Source organism: Primulina huaijiensis, chromosome 12, assembly GCF_012295235.1.
Source record: "Primulina huaijiensis isolate GDHJ02 chromosome 12, ASM1229523v2, whole genome shotgun sequence".
Lineage (NCBI taxonomy): Eukaryota > Viridiplantae > Streptophyta > Magnoliopsida > Lamiales > Gesneriaceae > Primulina > Primulina huaijiensis.
In genome coordinates, this window is record NC_133317.1 from 18,706,673 (window position 1) to 18,725,457 (window position 18,785).

The following is an 18,785-nucleotide window of genomic DNA, read 5'->3' on the forward strand; positions in this document are numbered from 1 at the left end:
GAATTTAGATCATACATTGTTTACAAATGAGTTTCAACATCGAATTACGATTCATTTGTATTAAAGTATAATCAAGGTCTTTATCTATATTGTTCACATGGGTATACAGATAAAGAAATAACAAACCATGAAATAATGAATTATATTAAAATAAAGATTGTTTATTACAACTGAGTCAATAAAATCCCTAGCCAACAGTTGGCTTGCACGGTATTTACTCTAACAGCTGCTGCTATGAGGAAGGGGCCGCCGAGAACTTTAGGTTAGGTTTAGGGTTAGGGTTGATAGGTTTTTAAATAAATGATTAGTGTATAATGAGCCTTAATTAAAATAAATGAGTTTAAAATGGTTTCAGGCCCCGTCAAGCCCAAAAATACTCTCGAAAAATATTTCGTTTTGGTACGTTTTTGAAAATATTACCCGAACCCTAAAAAAATCCACCTGAATCGTTAAAATCTTGCGTACATGTTAAAAATAGAACCCAACGAGTAAAAATACCCAACCAAGGTCCATTTTCAAAAATCGTACTTAAATACACCATATATTTAGTAAAAATATTTTTCCTGATTATCCCCGGTCTCCGTTACTCGTTTGAACGCGAAACACAACTTAAAATCCTAATGCACGAAACTTTAAAATAACCAAGAAATAAACATCAAACCATGCCATAATCATGCAATAAATTAATAAAAAATTGTAAACACATATTTTAAATAAAACTCTAGATTGCATGCAGTCAAGTTACGTAGTTCGAATTTCCTAAATCTTACAGATTCAGTTCTCACTCAACTTTAAGCCAAGCTAGACACTATGTCAGCGCAGATGACTTCAGTTATACACATTATGGAAATATGTGGTTGTTAGCGGTGTTGAGAAAAGGGGGAATAAAATTCTAAAGTAGAATCTACTGCAAAGAAATCTGTCAAAAAGAGTGAAGACAAGAAATAATAGATAGTTGATATTGCTTTTCAAATTTATCGGAAATTTTTGGAACAATTTGTTTCAATTTATCAATTTCAAAAACTCAGTTTATCAGAATTGCTTATCATAATCTATTCTTGCCTAAATTGGACGCGTTGCTTAATTTTTTCAAACACAAAAAATGGAGAAATTTTTGGAACAGAACATTTATGTTTTGGTGTTAACAAATAATTAAGGAAAAACTTATTTAAGCTAAACTGAATTCCTAACCGAACAGAACTGACTATATCCATAAGCTAAATTGATTTACATAAATTGGGCTAGTCAAGCAAAACTGGCTCAGACTTAAACTGAAATATATCTCAATACTCTTATCAATTTATTAGTTATCATAATTAATTTTCAAGGACATCAGTTTACACCATAGGGTAAATTGAATTTTGGATAAAAATTTTCATACCTTGCAAATGCAGCCAGAATCAACCGCAAATTCAGTTGTGTAGACTATGAGTTTCAATTTTGGCAGTGTTAAAAGTCAAACTGAACTGGGATTTTGAAAATTTCTTGTAAAAATCAAAGCCTTCTACTGTGAGCCTACCTAAAAGAAATAAGGGGTGACGTAGGAGCTTGAGTTCCCTGAACATCAAGAAATAAAATTACGTACATTTTACTTTCAGTTTACCATTCACTTTACGTAGTCAAGCCATTATTTGAAGTATCTTACCTCTCATCTATTTTTAGTAAATTTTTGTAATATAAGATTAATTTTAAATGAATATATTATTAATGAATATTTGGGTTATCCGGTGCAACCAATCAAAGTTAAATAGGATAAATATTTTTATCAATTTCCGGAAGGTTTTTTTAGTCGCTTTCGTTTTAGATAAGATATTTTAATTGAAATATTGACAAGTATTATGATGCGTTAATTCCTATTAAAAATTATTCTTAACCCAATTTTTTTAGCAAATTGATATCCCATAGATGGGCCCACTAGGGTTAGGCCCAAACTAGACGTGGGACCCCTAGCCCATCCCCAACCAAGGTGAAAGGCCCATCACGGGCCCAGGTACTCTCCTATAAATAACATGTTTGAGTGTTCAGTTGAGATATTCAATATATTACTTTTCAGCAGCACCCTTAGCTACTCCCTCATATATCCTCAGTCTCTGACTTGAGCGTCGGAGAGGCTACGCCGGGACACCCTCTCGGACCCTTTCTAACGGTCTTGTTCGTGATTTCAGGCTCAGGACAATTTCGAAACCTGCGTCTGGACTAGTGACACTTGCTGGAATCGGACCCTAAATTTCCCGTGAGTATCACTTGGTGCCGTCTGTGGGAAGTTTGAGTTGAGACGTAGAGATGGTAGGCAAGAGAGGGAGTAGAAGAGCTACCTCAGCATCATCGCGTCCTCATATGGGACCCGAACAATCTCATGTCGAGACAAGACAGGAACATCCGCATCTTGAGACGAGACAGGAACAACCTCGTCAAGAGACAAGAGCCGAGCAGCCCCTTCACGAGACAAGGGTTGAGCAAACCCGTCCCAATGAGAATGTGGGGAACTTGGCCCTAGAACAGTTGGGCCAATTTATCACTCAGACAGTGGATGAGGCCATGTAGAAGAATCAAGAGTCTATGTTTGCAGGAGAGCAGGCCGTTCGCCAGGAGCAAGTGGAGAATGTCGAAGCCCACCAGAGTAGGGTTGAAGAGTCATAGCCCCTCCAAAGTGGGGAGATTAGTGAGATGGGGGAGATGTGGAAGGAGATACGGATGTCGAGGCACCAGGTAGGAAGCAGGGGGCCGGTACCCAAGAGAGGAAGTCCTTTTTCACTAGCCATCTTGGAAGAAGGGCTTCCTCCAAGTTTCCGACAGCCAAACGTGGGAGAATATGACAGACATACTGACCCCGAAGAAAACTTGGGGAGATTTGAGTCGCTGGTCAAGAAACCTCCGTTGAGCTATGATGATCTGTTGGCTCGAGCTGAGAAATATGTAAACTTGGAAGATGCTCAACGGTACAGAAAGATGGAGAATCGGCCCGGAAGAAGTAGAGTTGAGGGAGCGGAGAGAGGGGGAAGGAAGAGGGGTGTAGGGGAAAGGGAGGAGGACAGAACTAGAAGTTGAGGACAATTCTGAATAGGAGTCGTGACAAGGTGATGGAGATGAGGGAGCTCGAGGAGAGGTGGGGGAAGTCGCAAAGGGTTGAGAGCAGTGCTAGATTGACTTTGCGTGACAGACGAGAAGGATCCGCATTCAGGAGCCGAACGAGGTCTCGCCCGTCCCCTAGGCGTGGTCAAGGCCCCCCATGGATAAATGAGAGGGTCGGCTAGCAGAGAAGGGAAGGTCGAGGTCAAGATGTCCCTCAGGAGCCCGTCGAGCCGAGGAGGGAAATGAATGAGGACAACCACCATACGAGAGGAATGATTCATATGATCTCGGGGGGTGCTACTGATGGAGATTCTGGGCTAGCTCGGAAGGCACATGGGAGAAGGTTGGAGAACTTTGAGATATCTAGGGGTACAGACTTACCACAAGACCCAATCACCAGCTTTGGGCCGGAAGATCTCTGAGACGTTGTGACTCCACATAACGATGCCTTGGTGGTGACGACCACCATTGTCAATTATGATATGGGGAAGATATTTATTGATAATGGAAGCTCCGTAATCGTCTTGTTCAAGAGCACGTTGGATCAAATGAAGATGGAAGGATTTGAGTTTGAGCCGATATCCACCCCGTTGTATGGGTTTGAAGGACACGCCATCCCACCTTTGGGTCAAATTGTTCTTCCCCTATCCTTGGGGACTGATCCTCGGCGGGTAACAAAAATGATAGCATTCACCGTGGTGGATAACCCGTCAACGTATAATGGAATTCTAGGACAGCCAGCCCTGAAGGATTTTAGAGTCGTAGCTTCCACTTATCATCATAAGCTTAAGTTTCTTGTGGGAAAAGGAGTTGGAGTCTTGTGCGGGAACCAAAAAGTCGCACGCCGTTGTTATGAAAGAATCTTGAAGGAAGGAAAAAAGAGAGGTCGTGAGCATTCGCATGGAAGCTTAAGCTCAGTCTTACAGTTGTAGAGTCATTCGGAGAAGCTTCTAAGTGGGTAACTTTGTCTTGTGGAGGTACAAGAGGAGCAAAATGGAAAGTTGGAGAATGCACTTGGTAAGGCTCTAAAGAGGCCCGGGAACGCTTACCACCTTAGAGAATAATAATCTTGACTTTATTTTTGTTGTATTTCGTTTCCAAATAAGTTGAAATTTAATAAAGCCAAGTTCTTACATTAAGCTTGTGGATGTTCTTGTATTATGAGAATGATATGAATTAAATTTTCCTGCTAAGGCGTCGCCTAGCAGAGGAGCAGAGTGGAGGAGAAGAATTTTATTTTTCTGTTAAGCCGTCGCCCAGCAGAGGAGCAGAGTGGAGGAGGAGAAATAAATTTTCCTGCTAAGGCATCGCCTAGCAGAGGAGCAGAGTTGAGGTGGAGAAAAATTAAATTTTCCTGCTAAGGCGTCGCTTAGCAGAGGAGCAGAGTGGAGGAGGAGAAATAAATTTTCCTGCTAAGGCGTCGCCTAGCAGAGGAGAAGAGTTGAGGTGGAGAAAAATTAAATTTTCCTGCTAAGGCGTCGCCTAGCAGAGGAGCAGGGTGAAGGAGAAGAATTTTATTTTCCTGCTAAGGCATCGCCTAGCAGAGGAGCAGAGTTGGGGTGAAGCAAAATTAAATTTTCCTGCTAAGGTATCGTCTAGCAGAGGAGCAGAGTTGGGGTGGAGAAAAATTAAATTTTCCTTCTAAGGCGTCGCCTAGCAGAGGAGCAGAGTGAAGGAGAAGAATTTTATTTTCCTGCTAAGGCCTCGCCTAGCAGAGGAGCAGAGTTGGGGTGGAGAAAAATTAAATTTGCCTACTAAGGCGTCGCCTAGAAAAGGAGTTAGAGGGTGAGGGTGGAGAGTTTTTTATTTTCCTGCTAGGGCGTTGCCTAGCAGAGGAGTTAGAGAGTGAAGGTGGAGAATTTTTATTTTCTTGTTAAGGCGTCGCCTAGCAGAAGAGTTAGTGGGTGGGGGAGGAGAAAAATCAAATTTTCCTACTAAGGCGTCGTCTAGTAGAGGAGCAGAGTGGAGTAAAGACATCTTTAAATTTCCTACTAAGGCATCGCCTAGTAGAAGAGCAGAGTGAAGTAGAGAAATTTTTTAATTTTTCCTACTGAGCCGTCGCCTAGTAGAGGAGCAGAGTGGAGTAAAGACATCTTTAAATTTTTCCTACTTGGGCTGAGCCTAGTAGAGGAGTCAGGGGTGAGAAGGTAAAACCTTTATTTTCCTGTTATGACATCGCCTAGCAGAGGAGACTGGGATGAGTTGAAAATTAAATTTTATTTTCATGCTGAGGCATTGCCTAGCAGATGAGCAGAGTTGGGGAGGAGAGAAATTTTTATTTTCCTGCTAAGGCATCGCCTAGCATAGGAGCAGAGTGAGATGTGAAATTTTTATTTTCCTGCTAAGGCATCGCCTAACAGAGGAACATAGTTAGGGAGGAGAAAATTTTTATTTTCCTGCTGGCATCGCCTAGCAGAGGAGCAGAGTAAGATGTGAAATTTTTATTTTCCTGTTAAGGCATCGCCTAGCAGAGGAGTAGAGTTAGGGAGGAGAAAAATTTTATTTTCCTACCAAGGCATCGCCTAGCAGAGGAGCAGTGTTGGGAAGGAGAAAAATTTTATTTTCCTGCTAAGGCGTCGCTTAGCAAAAGAGTTAGACGGTGAGGGTGGAGAATTTTTATTTTCCTGCTAAGGCCCGGCTTAGTAGAAGAGTTGCAAGACGAAGACGTGATAATTTTATTTTCCTGCTAAGACTTCGATAGCAGAGGGGTTAGAGAGGCTGAGGAGCTGTGAGTTTTGTTTTCCTGCTAAGACCCGGCTTAGTAGAGAAGTTACAAGATGATGATGTGAGTTTTACTTTCCTGCTAAGGCATAGCCTAGCAGAGGAGTTAGATGGTGAGAAGGTTGAAGTTTTATTTTTCCTGCTAAGGACTATTTTAGCAGAGGAGTCAAGGGAACAGGGAATTAGAAAAATGTATTTGTTTTGTCGATAACGAACGATGTTTGCCACTGCGAAAATTACGGGGATCGACCTGCCCGGTCAGGTCGTGGGGTTGCCCCCGAAAGCTCTTCAGAAACCACACAATCGTTCGCAATAAAATTCTCCAAGTAATGGGCGAGGGCTCGAGGGGCGAGCATGGCGGCGGTGGCTAGGCGAGCACGAGGGTGTGATGGGAGAGGGCTCGAGGGGCGAGCGTGGCGGTGGTGGCTGGGCGAGCACGAGGGGGTGATGGGAGAGCGCTCGAGGGGCGAGCGTGTCGGTGGTGGTTGGGCGAGCACGATAGCCGGTACGAGCGAGCTGGTAGGGGAGAGCACGAGAGCTGGTAGGGGCGAGCACGCAATGAGGCAAGAGCTGGTGGTTGGGCGAGCACGAGAGCTGGTACGGAAGAGATGGTAGGGGCGAGCGCGCGGTGAGGCAAGAGCTGGTGGTTGGGCGAGCACGAGAGCTAGTATGGGCGAGCTGTTAGGGGCGGGCACGAGAACTGGTACGGGCGAGCTGGAGCTTCGGGCGAGGTCCTGGGAGAGAGGACGAGGGCAAGGCTGTGAGGAAGGCTAGGCTGCAAGTGAAGGGGAAGGGCGAGGGTGCCAGCTGCGTGGGGCGAACGAAGTGAGGCTGCTTGCCTGGCGAGGCGGCTGTGCGAGCACTCGGTGAGGGAGACGAGACGGGCGAGGAAGTGAGACGGCTGGGCGAGAAGGGGCGAGGCAATGTGGGGCGAGCCCTCGACTGGGGCGAGACAGGCGCAGGGCGAGCCGAGTGTGCGGAGAGGCGAGGCACACGACGCAGACGAAGGGTGAGGGAGATAGGCTGGGCGTTGGCAAGGTAGACTGGCGATGGGCGGGGTTGGCAGGCGGGGGCAGGCGAGGTGCTGCGCAAGGAGGGCGTGCGGGCGAGAGGCATGGGAGGCGAAGGCAAGGTGGCGAGGGCTTGCGGCTGTTGGTGAGATGGTATATGGGTGAGGGTGAGAGGCAAGGGCTTGATAGGGAGCTGCAGGCTAGTGATGTGTGGGCGTGGGCGAGATGGTGTGGAGCTGAGGATGAATGGGAGAAATGAGAATGAAGTGAGAAGAGGACCCTTATTTATAGGGGAGGCCCAAATCCAGTCTAGCTATTTAGAGGAGGAATTTTATTTAATTTGTTTCCAAACCCTTGGAGACTGACGAACAGCAGGGAGAAAATGCACAACTCACATGTGGACAACACAATTAATCGAACTTCGAACCTGCGATTCAGTTCGACTTGAGAGGGGGAGACTGGTGATACCCCATAGATGGGCCCACTAAGGTTAGGCCCAAACCAGACGTGGGACCCCTGGCCCATCCCCAACCAAGGTGAAAGGCCCATCACGGGCCCATGTACTCTCGTATAAATAACAGGTTTGAGTGTTCAGTTGAGATATTCAATATATTACTTTTCAGCAGCACCCTTAGCTGCTCCCCCCATATATCCTCAGTCTCTGACTTGAGCGTCGGAGGGACTACGCCGGGACTCCCTCCCGGCCCCCTTCTAACGGTCTTGTTCGTGATTTCAGGCTCAGGACAATTTCGAAACCTGCGTTTGGACTAGTGATACTTGCTGGAATCGGACCCTAAATATCCCGTGAGTATCATAAATCGAGATAGAAATTGTTTGTATGGAATTTTTTACTTTTAAAATAATATTTTTTTGGTTAAAATGTTTTAAATATTGTGTGATTGTGTGTGACACCATGTTACATAACCAAAAGAATTCCTAAAATTTAATTCTAAATAAAATAAAAAACTTTTAAATTATTCTTGCACTTTTTTTCCGGAATCGACACTTCAATATTATAAATAAATAACTAAAAAAATAGCAATGTACGAAGTCCACCGACCCAGAGGCCCCATATGACATTACAACAAATTCAGATGAGAAAATTAACATCAAAATCAATAATAACAATACAAAAAACCATCAATATATACAAAATATAAGAAAACCTTGTTCTAAATGATCTACAATAATGATTAAATCGAAAGTCTTCTAATTCTCTTTTCATAGTCCGGCCGAAGAAATAGATACCACAAACACCCAAAGGCTGGCCAAAGATATGAGATTCTTCTATTGAACTAAGGACTAATATTCAATGCAGGAGATTTATCGACTTTTAATGACTTTTACAGATTTTAAAAGTTCAGATGTATTCAATTAATACTTTTACATACTCCATAGAAGTCTAGAGGTATTCAAAATTGACTTTCACAGAGTTTTAAAAAGCCAAGTGTTATTCAACATTGACTTTTAAAAACTCTATGAAAGTCTATAGGTATTCAAAATTTCAATAGACTTTTAACAATTTCATGGAATTCATTAACATACAAAAATTAAAGCTTAAGGTACAACTATAAATGGTCAAAAATTGTATTTGGTTCAACCCAAAGATTTGGATAGATTTTTAAAACTTCTAACTCATACACAAGCTATTTATTTCTCTCTTTGTCGCATCACATCACCTCTCTTCTTATCTTCTATCCTCTCATCTATCTCTATCATTCTCTCAAATTTTCGAAGTGTATCTTTATATATATTTTCATATTTGCTTTTCAAAATTTTCATTTTTTGGATGATTGTTCATTTAATAATTTTTTATTTTAATATCATAGGAAGTTTTGAATTCTAGAATTGATTTTGTGATTTTTAATTTATGATTTATACAAATTAATGTAATATTCAATAATAATAAAAGATGATAAAAAAATATCGCTTAATTCTTAAAAATTGAATAGTGTAAGGGCCGAGATTTTGATTACCGTAATCTGAGACTAATCTTAAATGATTTATTGATTAATCTCGGTAATTATAGACGGAAAGGATTAGACCGGGAAAGACAAGAAAAGACGTAAAATATGTGCGAAGATGAGCCCTCGCGCATATGCGCGACTCAGCCAGGCGCATATGCGCGAGGGAGGCAGAACATTGCGCGCATATGCGCGGAGGGAAGGCGCACATATGCGCGAGGATGGGGCGCGCATATGCGCGCGCCGTCGAGTCCACAAGCGCCGAGACTCCACGGTCTCGCGCCTATGCGGCAGCGGGTGTCGAGCATATGGGCGGGCCGTGCATTTAGAAGATGAAGCCACGTTTCCTTTTCATGCAATGTGATATATATTATTTCATTTCTCAAAAGGCAGAGTTAAGGATTCGCGAAAAGTTTCAGCGACCCTCGCGTCCACACGCGCCGAGACTCCAAGGACTCGCGCATATGCGCCAGAGGTGGTCGCGCATATGCGCGCGACGTGCATTTCGAAGATGAAGTCACGTTTCCTTGTCATGCAATGTGATATATATAAATGCATTTCTCAAAAATCAGAGTTAAGGAATCGAGAAAAGTTTCAGAGACCGTCGAGTACACAAGCGCCGAGACTCCAAGGTCTCGCGCATATGCGCCAGCGGTGGTCGCGCATATGCGCGAGACGTGCATTTCGAAGATGAAGCCACGTTTCCTTGTCATGCAATGTGATATATATAAATGCATTTCTCAGAAATCAGAGTTAAGGAATCGAGACTTCAGTACTGTGTTCCTATCAACACATGCTACAACTTGACGTAAGTTTTGCTACGTTGTGATATGTTTTGAAATTATGATATTGTCAGAATTGAACAGAATTCATGTATGATGTTCTTGATATAGTAAACATCGTAGAATCGAAACCGGACTGAAGAATAGATACCGTATGGAATTATTATGATTTTCGGAAGGAATTGACTGAGATTTGATATCAGATTTGTGTCATTACTGATTATGAATTGAGATTTGATTATTGTTATGTGTTCGGAATTTACTGATCAGTATGTAATGGAAGTCAGATCGAAGAACAGACTGTGTATGCAATTAATATGATTTTCAGAACTGTTATGATAGAGATTGTACTGAATTGAGAGTATGATCTATTATTGTTGTGAGTATGAATTATGCCGATATTGATTATGAGTTCTGGTAGTATATCTGTGATGTTGAGATTGACGGGATTACTGAGATTGTATTTTTATGCCGTCGCAATATCAGTAAATTGATATTGATCAGATTCAGTATTTATTGAGATTGTACCGTATATCGTTGACATTGATCAGATTATATTGTGATTTGAGTATTGATCAGAAAAGGTCTTAAATTGAGTTGTACATTGATATTGTGCATATTGATATTGTCATTGCCAGATTTGGGTATGGACAGATTGGAATACGAGACTTCGTCTTCGTCAGACCGAGAAGACAAAGGTATAAATTAATGTTGAGTTGGGATTGCACAACTCGAGTGAGGTTTGACTCGAGTTTCCCTAAATCACATACNTTTGAAAGGTTTAGGCCCAAAGACTTTCTTTTTTTATCATTTTTCTGGGGTAGGGTACATTCAATTCAGAGTTTTTATGATTTTTAATGATTTTTTCAAATGATAGACTTTTATGGATTTGATAGATTTTTATTGAATTTTATGGATTCTAACATATTTATAAACAGATTTATGTGGATTCGTGTAGATTTTTTTGCAAGATTTTTATAAACTTTTGTGAAATTTTTTTTTTTTACAGAATTTTATAAATTTTGTACTTAATTATAACATATTATTTTTTATTAATTTCTTTGAACCAATAATTAATTGACATATATAATATATTCTGTTTGAAAAAGATTTTCAATATTTATATTAATAAATAAATATACTTATTTAAAAGTTAAATCATTTAATCTTTATATGTGTATATATGTGGGTTTGTNTTAGCGTGGAGATCCGGGCTCAGAAGCAGAGTAGGATTCAGCCCTTGATGTAGAGATGCTGAACTTAGTTGAGATAGATATCTGTAGTACATATGTTGTACTTTCATACCGATACGTATATTAACTAGATTACATTACGTTTCCGCATTCATAATTTAAAAATAAAATTTTTAGTCCCACTTTTCTTAATTGTTATTTAACGTTAATAATGATTAAGACATGGATTAGCGTCCGGGTCCCCACAAATAGTCTCGCAACAATCATGATTTTTTAAATTATTTTTAGCATTTTCAATTAATATATAAGCTATGATATTTTTATACAAAATTATATCCACACAATGCTAAATAATATTCTTTTCACTTGTATATTATCAATTCAAAAACAATATTATAGAATAATCAATCGATATATTTTAAAAAATTTACAAACATGCCTACAAACCCACATATATACACATATAAAGATTAAATGATTTAACTTTTAAATAAGTATATTTATTTATTAATATAAATATTGAAAATCTTTTTCAAACAGAATATATTATATATGTCAATTAATTATTGGTTCAAAGAAATTAATAAAAAATAATATGTTATAATTAAGTACAAAATTTATAAAATTCTGTAAAAAAAAAAAATTTCACAAAAGTTTATAAAAATCTTGCAAAAAAATCTACACGAATCCACATAAATCTGTTTATAAATATGTTAGAATCCATAAAATTCAATAAAAATCTATCAAATCCATAAAAGTCTATCATTTGAAAAAATCATTAAAAATCATAAAAACTCTGAATTGAATGTACCCTACCCCAGAAAAATGATAAAAAAAGAAAGTCTTTGGGCCTAAACCTTTCAAAATCTCAATCGTGACGTCATGGGTCAATTTTATTTTTTATTCTTAATTAATTTAATGATTTTTAAACCTTTTAATGACCGTAACTGTAACAGTAATCGACAGTTAATAGAGATTATGATTAACAGCCGGGATTTTTTGAACCGAAAATTGTGGTCACGTTGTTTTCCCTGCGTGGATGTGGATGCAGCAAAATAGTTCTGGTGTTAGCATTTATCAATTTAATTTCTTTGAGCCAAGAATTAGCCGCGGTGCTTCAAAATTTCAATTTCCACTCTATCCCATCCCGCTCGAGGCTACAACCTGGAAATCGTCAGCACACAAAACCACCGCCGTGTGCCGCCGGATACCACTAAACTATATGGATGACGTCGATCGTTTGTTCCAATGCTTCAAATGTGGAATCACTCCTCCGGGTACCTTTTCTCTCTACATTTTCCCCCATTTTCAATGTAAGAATTTATTCAAAATTACAGGTTGATTGTTCTGTGTTTCAGAGTCTGCTATTAGAGAAAGAAGGAAAGAGAAACGGAAACTAAAACAACAGTTTTCACCACGACAAGAAGCATCTCCAAGTACTCACACTCAAACGGCGAAAATATGTGTAGAATCGAGAAACATTAGCAAACAATTCTCTCCAATTGTGTTTTACGGCTCCCCGCACGCAGTCCCTCCGAAAAGGCCGGTTCATTTGTTGCGATTGCTGCATGAGATTCGTGCTGATCTCGATGGACAAAATAAGTTGAGGTAGAAAGATATGTCCAGTTTTGTGGAAATTGATACAATCATTTTTGCATGATTGAATGGGTTTGTTTTTAGGGAGGAGATATGGAAAACATTTCCAAGACAGGATGAAGCAATGAAATTCGCGAAACAGCATGCGAATGCTCGAGTATTTAGTTACCAGGATCATGTGAATGGTGTGAGAAGGTTCCTTGTTTCGAAATATAAGGAGTTTTGGCAAAGGCAAGTGTTTGCATATATGTTTTATCTTTTTTAGCCTCTGTTTGATTTTGGAGTTGAGAGATGGAGAAATTGCAAAGGACATGGCATCCTTTGTTTAGTTTTATAGAACAATGTAAGATTTGGAACTATTCTGTCAAATTCGTGCTCATATTATCGAGAATGAAAATTCAAATAGTGTTTTTCATAAGTTTTCCCTTCCTAATCCTGATTGAATTCTATATCCTAACAGATCTTTTGTCCAACCATGTTTGTACATGAATCTTAATGTCTTGTGCCTCCTGCATCTTAATTGTGTTATTGGTTGTTTATTCCAATCTTTGTAGGTATAAAGGTATGAGCCCTCAATTTCGACACCATTATGAAGTAATTCAAGAGGTAATAATTTTATCCTTCAGGATTTTTTGGAGCTAAGCTCAATTGTTTACACTGATAAAGCTTATTTTTTGTGGTGGAAAAAATATTACAAGTGCACCTTGACCCTTATTTTTCTGTATGGAGGTGGGGCATTGAAACCTGATGCGATTCTTCGACCACGAAAAGCAAACGCTCTCAAAACGGAGTCACGCTCTCGATTCGATGAAGAAAGAAACGGTTGTGTTGGCTCGATCTTTTTGAAACAACTAAATTGTGCGTAATATCCACCTCTAAATTACAAAGAATTTAGCAACAAATATTAACGAAGATAAACAATCGAAATTCAAACGAACCTTCAAAGAACTCGTCTTTGACAATCCGAGTGAAGAACAATCGACAAACGTCACAAAGTGTTAAACTTTGAAAAGTTTGATTTGAGAAACATACAAAGGTGTATACAAAGCCAAACTTTGAAAAGTTGAGAGAAAATTTCACCAAAATATGATAAAATTCAATAATCTATTATATTTACAATGATGAAATTCGTCCATATATTGTTACAAAATCTAAGAGATATCAAATCTAGTTACCAAAACAATTACAACTCTAAATTACGTTTAGATAACATAATCTCGGAAGGGGGCGCTTGGGCGGTAGGATGTTACCGCTCGGGTGCAGGGTCTTCTGGACAGGTCGCGCTTGGGCGGTAAGATTTTATCGCTCGGGCGCCGAGTGCTCTGGAATCCTCCGCCTGGACAGTGAATGTGGCGCTCGGGCGGTAGGATTTTACCGCTCGGGCACGGAGCGTTCTGCCTTCATCTTCATTTGACACTCGTACCACGATCCTATGGTCTCCAAGCTTATTTCCATACATCACGAACCCTTCGAGGCTTGGAACCTTGCTTGCAAGTTCTTCTCAAGTGCTCATGAGTTGGTGCAATGTTCCCTTATACCTCCTTCCAATCATTTGCACGCCATGCCCGGCCAAATTCATATCAAAAGCTGTCTTGCTGACTATTGTCCTATATTTAGGGACTACCATGCCATTTATATTTTGATTTGGAGTTCAATAAGAGAGTGAACGCTGGTAGAAATGGAGATGAGATGGTAGATCTCCTGCTAATTGTCATCTTTGATGCGCTACTGGAGAAGTATTCTTTTCAAGGAAACCATGATATGGTGGTAGAACTTGATTCATCTACTGAAGGTAAGATGCTTGCAAGGTATTACACCTGGTTTCTTTAAAATGATTCATTTCTTTACTTATTAAACATCAGGCATGGGCCTGAACGTTGCTATTATTTATACACACAGAGACATAGCGGATGCGCTGGAGACAGCCTTTAGAAACAAATATTTACCTGCTATTTTTCACATGCTTTCATATGCTCTCTCTGTCTTATTATTGGCAGAAAAGTTCTCTCGACATTTAATAATCTGCATGCCGAAGACTGCTTTCAAAGACAACTCACATGTTGGTGCTTTTGTAGCAGAGGTATTTAAACTGCATAACAGCATTTTGGTACCCCGATATAAATGGATAGCCTCACCATACGCTCATGTACATGTTTACGGAATAGTGATAATATTCTAGCAATAAATTGTTATTCTTCAAGATTAAGAGGAAACACGTGCATCTCCTGTAGTGTTTTAAAATGTAGGCGTCTTAATATGTCTTTTTCAGTTGATTTAGATTTACTTGAGCATGATGTGAAAGCTGCATCTTTTCATGTCTTATGGCCAGATTTGTTCACGCATTTACAATTACAAAGAAAGGGAAGCAAATTTTCAGAAATTGTTTGTATCCAAGGATTCAAGTTCTGACAGTCAACACCAGCCTTTTGTGGATACTGCCGTCTACTCTAGGAACCGCTGCTTTCGACTGTACTTATCGTCTAAAGCAGGGAAGAAATCAGTTCTTCTTCCTAGTGGACGTTTTAAATGTAAGGATATGGTGAGCAATGTTTTTACCCAACTTCTAAAGTTCACTATGCATTTCAAAGTCTTAACTGCATATCTTGTCAATGATAATTGGCTGATTACACTTTACTGCAGCACCTTGGTTCTATGTTCATTGAACAATGACATACACAGACAATCAGACCTGAAGGTCAACAGACATCATATTCTAAAGTAGTGGTCTGAGAATAACAGTGCAGTAATTAACGATAGACAAGAATTTAACCATGTAATTCTTTAGTAAGTTCTGTCATAAGGTGATTAAGCACAGAGTTTTTCTTTTCGTTTCCTTTTGCTATGGGTGGGAGGAGTGTGTGAAGTTATCCCAGAGTCTTTCAGTTAAAGTCTTTCAATTAAAGCCATGGATCACCATTCATTATTTTTTCTCATTTACTTGTGTGGATGCGCTTGTTAAATCTCATTCCTAAACATGAATCAAGTGATTATGTGATCCCGGTGATACCGTGATCTCAACCATGAACCTCATTTAGATTTTTACGGAGATCTTATCCGAACCTATTGCTTGTGTCAGGATGCTCGTATTAAATACTGTTGACTAATGTGTGGAAATTTTCGTAGACGAAAATAAATTTCAAAACTTCATTCATATCCCGCCATAATCCATTCAATTACATCTACAGTTCCCTTTTAATTCTCAAAGTTGCCATGATGCATGATATGATCTTATAAAATATGTGTCAGAATGATGAAGAAGTTTTCGTGACATCCTTGATTTGCAACATGAACTCCGACTGTGAGAAGCTTTTAATTTGCAAAATGGATTTAGACTGTGTGAAAGAATTGCACTTTGGCACTGAGGTACCTTAACCCATCTACACTTTTTTCCTTGTAAATTCTACTGCCACATTCACCAATGCACTCTCTCTCACACACTTAAAGGGTTCAATTATATTGAAAATCTTTAAATTATTTGTTGCAGAATACCAGCAACAAACAAAGACTTTCGGGCTTCCCTAAAAAGTTTGACACAAATGTTTGTACAAGTGATGCTTCAATGACTTATTTAACGGGGAAATCTCCATTTCCAGCTTTGGATGATTTTGTTGAAACCATTGCTTCTCACGGAAACGTATCAGGTGCTACTATGGTACACAAAAAAATTTAAGTAATTTTTTTTTTAGTGTGAAGGAACTGAGCACATTTCTTTTTATTTGAGTTGCTATCGTATGTTAATGTTATCAAGAGTTTTTTGCCCTTGGTCTCTCAGCCCTGAAAACAATTCTGACTCACAGCTGAACTGGTGCCAGGAAAAATTCGTAGCTGGTACTGGCTCTCAGAATATGGATTGCTGGTTTATAGCATGTCTAGAAATCGATACTGCGAACGAATTGGCCGAGAACATAAAAGCAACCATGGTATCTATTTCTGAACTCTTATCAAATATTATCCTTCAAGAATCTCGTGTTTCATGTATTGCTATCCTGTAGCTAGACTTAATGAGAGAGCAATTATGAACAAGATGCAATCAGTGGTTGTCCACTGGTTTATTGATATAGTTGAAATAAGGATCTTTGGTGATTCAAGAGGCAGCAGGTTATTATCATTCCTAATGATTCAATTTACGGATCAGTTGAAACACATTCCTTTCCTTTACTTGGTTATTGGATCTCTCGAGTCTGGTTTCAGTTATTCCTAATTTGGACTTTGTTCTCATCATCATTATTTATTCGGGAACAGAGAATACATTAGTATTTTGTAGATAAACTGACGTGGATTAACACCTAAGCTCTTTTTTTTGTTTCAGTTATTTATGTTATTGATCTCAAAAGGGCTGTTTATTATCAAAAGTGCCACGATCCTGATTGCAGAGGTAACCACTGTTGACATTTTCTCCTTCCACATTTGAAAACATTTTAATATCGTTCAATAAGGTTTTATTTGGCTGGTTGCATTTTCTAGGTTATCGATCTCCTTTGCGACCAATCCCTGATGATCTTTTTCCAGATCCTTCCTTTACTTTCGATCATGCTAGAGACGGTAATGATCATGGACGTACCAGTTCATCCGGTGGTGAAAGTAACACAGGTAACTGTGAGAAAGAAGAGTGGTGGCTTCAAGTCACCAAAGTTGCTGACCAGGTCGAAAATCTTCAGAAAGCACTGGACCTTACTCGGGTGGTTAGTCTCACTCGATTCACTAAGTTTTCTAATCCCGAAGTTGCTTTTTGCAATTTTGTTGCCCCGATTATTAATAAACTTTGTTTTAAGAGGCAACTGCATATTTCTTCCATACTGATCTGTTTCATTAATCTTTCTTTCTAACTCCTACGATTCTGTTCCAGCCATATTTAGTAGATTCTCCAAATGTGACGAGTTGCTGCTCACAACTTTGATTGCATTTACCGGCAAGATTAGTTGCTATTCTGATTAGATATTTCGCTTGTGTACTGCATACATTCTAGATTTTTTGTTGTTTCCATGGCTCTGCCATAGTGCTTGTCATGTGTACCATGAAAACATTGTTTCAATTCGCTAAAGATCTTCTCAACTCGAGAGTCCTTGCACAGAGAATAACATTTTTGAAAACTTGGAACCCCCCAATCTCTAAAACTATATTCACAATTATGCACACAATATATATTTGATCCAACAAAAGATGCAACAGGCAGACTAACGTCACTCATATATCTATAGTAATGGATTCCTTAATAGTTTTGAGTAGTTTTCCATATCTTCTCTATTTTGTATCATACATTTATGCTAAGTTGCACCCCTCTTCGTCGGTGTTTGTTTAACAGGACGAAACATTTGAAGATGATGAAAATTGGTGGATGGTTGCTGAAGACACAGCATCCCAAACAGAATTAGCGTACGTTCGACATCATTAGCAACTGCGGTAGACGCGTTTGACCAAAATTTGGAGCACCTGCCTGGTCAGTTTTCTTCATTCACTAATAAATTGTGCATGTCGTCTCACTTCACTAAATCAACTCAACTGTTTTATCTACTCAAAAATAAAATATAATAAAATCGTGCTTAATTCAGTTTATGTTAAAATTTAATATGTAAGCATGCCATGTGTGCATGATACAAATTATAATTGATTAATTTCAACGGGTCTAGTATAGTCCAAAGTTCTAAAAAGTGTGAAACATTTCGAAGCATATGAGCCAAGTTTCAAGCTTTTTAGTCTTATTAAGTGAGATTAATACAAGTTTAAGAATAGTTTTTTTTTAATTTAACTATAATTTTAATTATCCCAAATAAATTAATGGAGTAAATACTATATAAATATGATAAATTTAAGTGTAATGTATTAATTTTTTGTTTGATTCTAATTCAATCTATTTTATCATTCATTTCATCTCATGTTTAATCAAATTCAAACTCAATTTAATTGGATTATTTTAAATAATTTGCATTAACATCCCTGGTATGTTATAACGCGTAAATATCCACAACAGATTCATCATCGTTATTTTTAATTGTCCAAGATTATTCATTTTGACATTATTTGTTAGTAAAATTTCTAATTCATTTTTATCTTCTTCTTGTTCAACAATCTTGCTTTACAAAAATTGCATCTAATCTTTATTAAACACAATTATATATTGTTAGCATCACTTACTAATAAAATCGTTAATTTGTGTTCTTTCTGGTCTTACATCAATTTTGGTTTTTTAAAAAGTCGTGCTTAAGCGTATTTTATGATGCTTAATATGGTTCATCAATGTTTGATTTTTTTTTAACCTTTTTTGATGAAGTGAAAATTTTTGGGAAGTTTCAAACTTAATTAAACGAGATTTAATCAAGCTTTTTAGATAACTGCTATAGTCCAATTCACCTATGCATTCATATTATTAACTGCAATACTTCATTCCTTGGCTACACCTGTTGTCCTTTTACATTTCTTTGACTAATATTGACATGGATATTGAAACTT

The 18,785-nt window shown here is 38.7% G+C and overlaps 2 protein-coding genes across 2 annotated transcripts; both read left to right on the top strand.

Moving 5' to 3' along the window:
• The first annotated feature begins 3,554 nt into the window (after window positions 1-3,554).
• On the top strand, window positions 3,555-4,004 carry LOC140989456 (uncharacterized). The gene has a single exon (XM_073458654.1). It carries the CDS (start codon window positions 3,555-3,557, stop codon window positions 4,002-4,004), a length of 450 nt encoding a protein of 149 aa, XP_073314755.1.
• Window positions 4,005-11,910: 7,906 nt separating this feature from the next.
• LOC140990487 (uncharacterized) lies at window positions 11,911-17,775 on the top strand. The gene is made up of 13 exons (XM_073460200.1): window positions 11,911-12,019; window positions 12,101-12,350; window positions 12,423-12,569; window positions 12,893-12,944; window positions 13,956-14,130; window positions 14,336-14,418; window positions 14,668-14,877; window positions 15,585-15,701; window positions 15,823-15,979; window positions 16,151-16,258; window positions 16,648-16,713; window positions 16,803-17,020; window positions 17,641-17,775. The coding sequence occupies exons 1-13, from the start codon at window positions 11,965-11,967 to the stop codon at window positions 17,728-17,730; spliced, it is 1,728 nt and encodes a 575-aa protein (XP_073316301.1). The 5' UTR covers window positions 11,911-11,964; the 3' UTR covers window positions 17,731-17,775.
• Window positions 17,776-18,785: the final 1,010 nt, after the last annotated feature.

Excerpts from the sequence above, each read along its gene's own strand:
- LOC140989456 (XM_073458654.1), top strand. The coding sequence starts at position 3,555 with ATGGGGAAGATATTTATTGATAATGGAAGCTCCGTAATCGTCTTGTTC.
- LOC140990487 (XM_073460200.1), top strand. The coding sequence starts at position 11,965 with ATGGATGACGTCGATCGTTTGTTCCAATGCTTCAAATGTGGAATCACT. Across the intron at positions 12,570-12,892 it reads TATAAGGAGTTTTGGCAAAG|GTATAAAGGTATGAGCCCTC; the intron begins GCAAGTGTTTGC and ends CAATCTTTGTAG. Across the intron at positions 17,021-17,640 it reads CACTGGACCTTACTCGGGTG|GACGAAACATTTGAAGATGA; the intron begins GTTAGTCTCACT and ends TTTGTTTAACAG.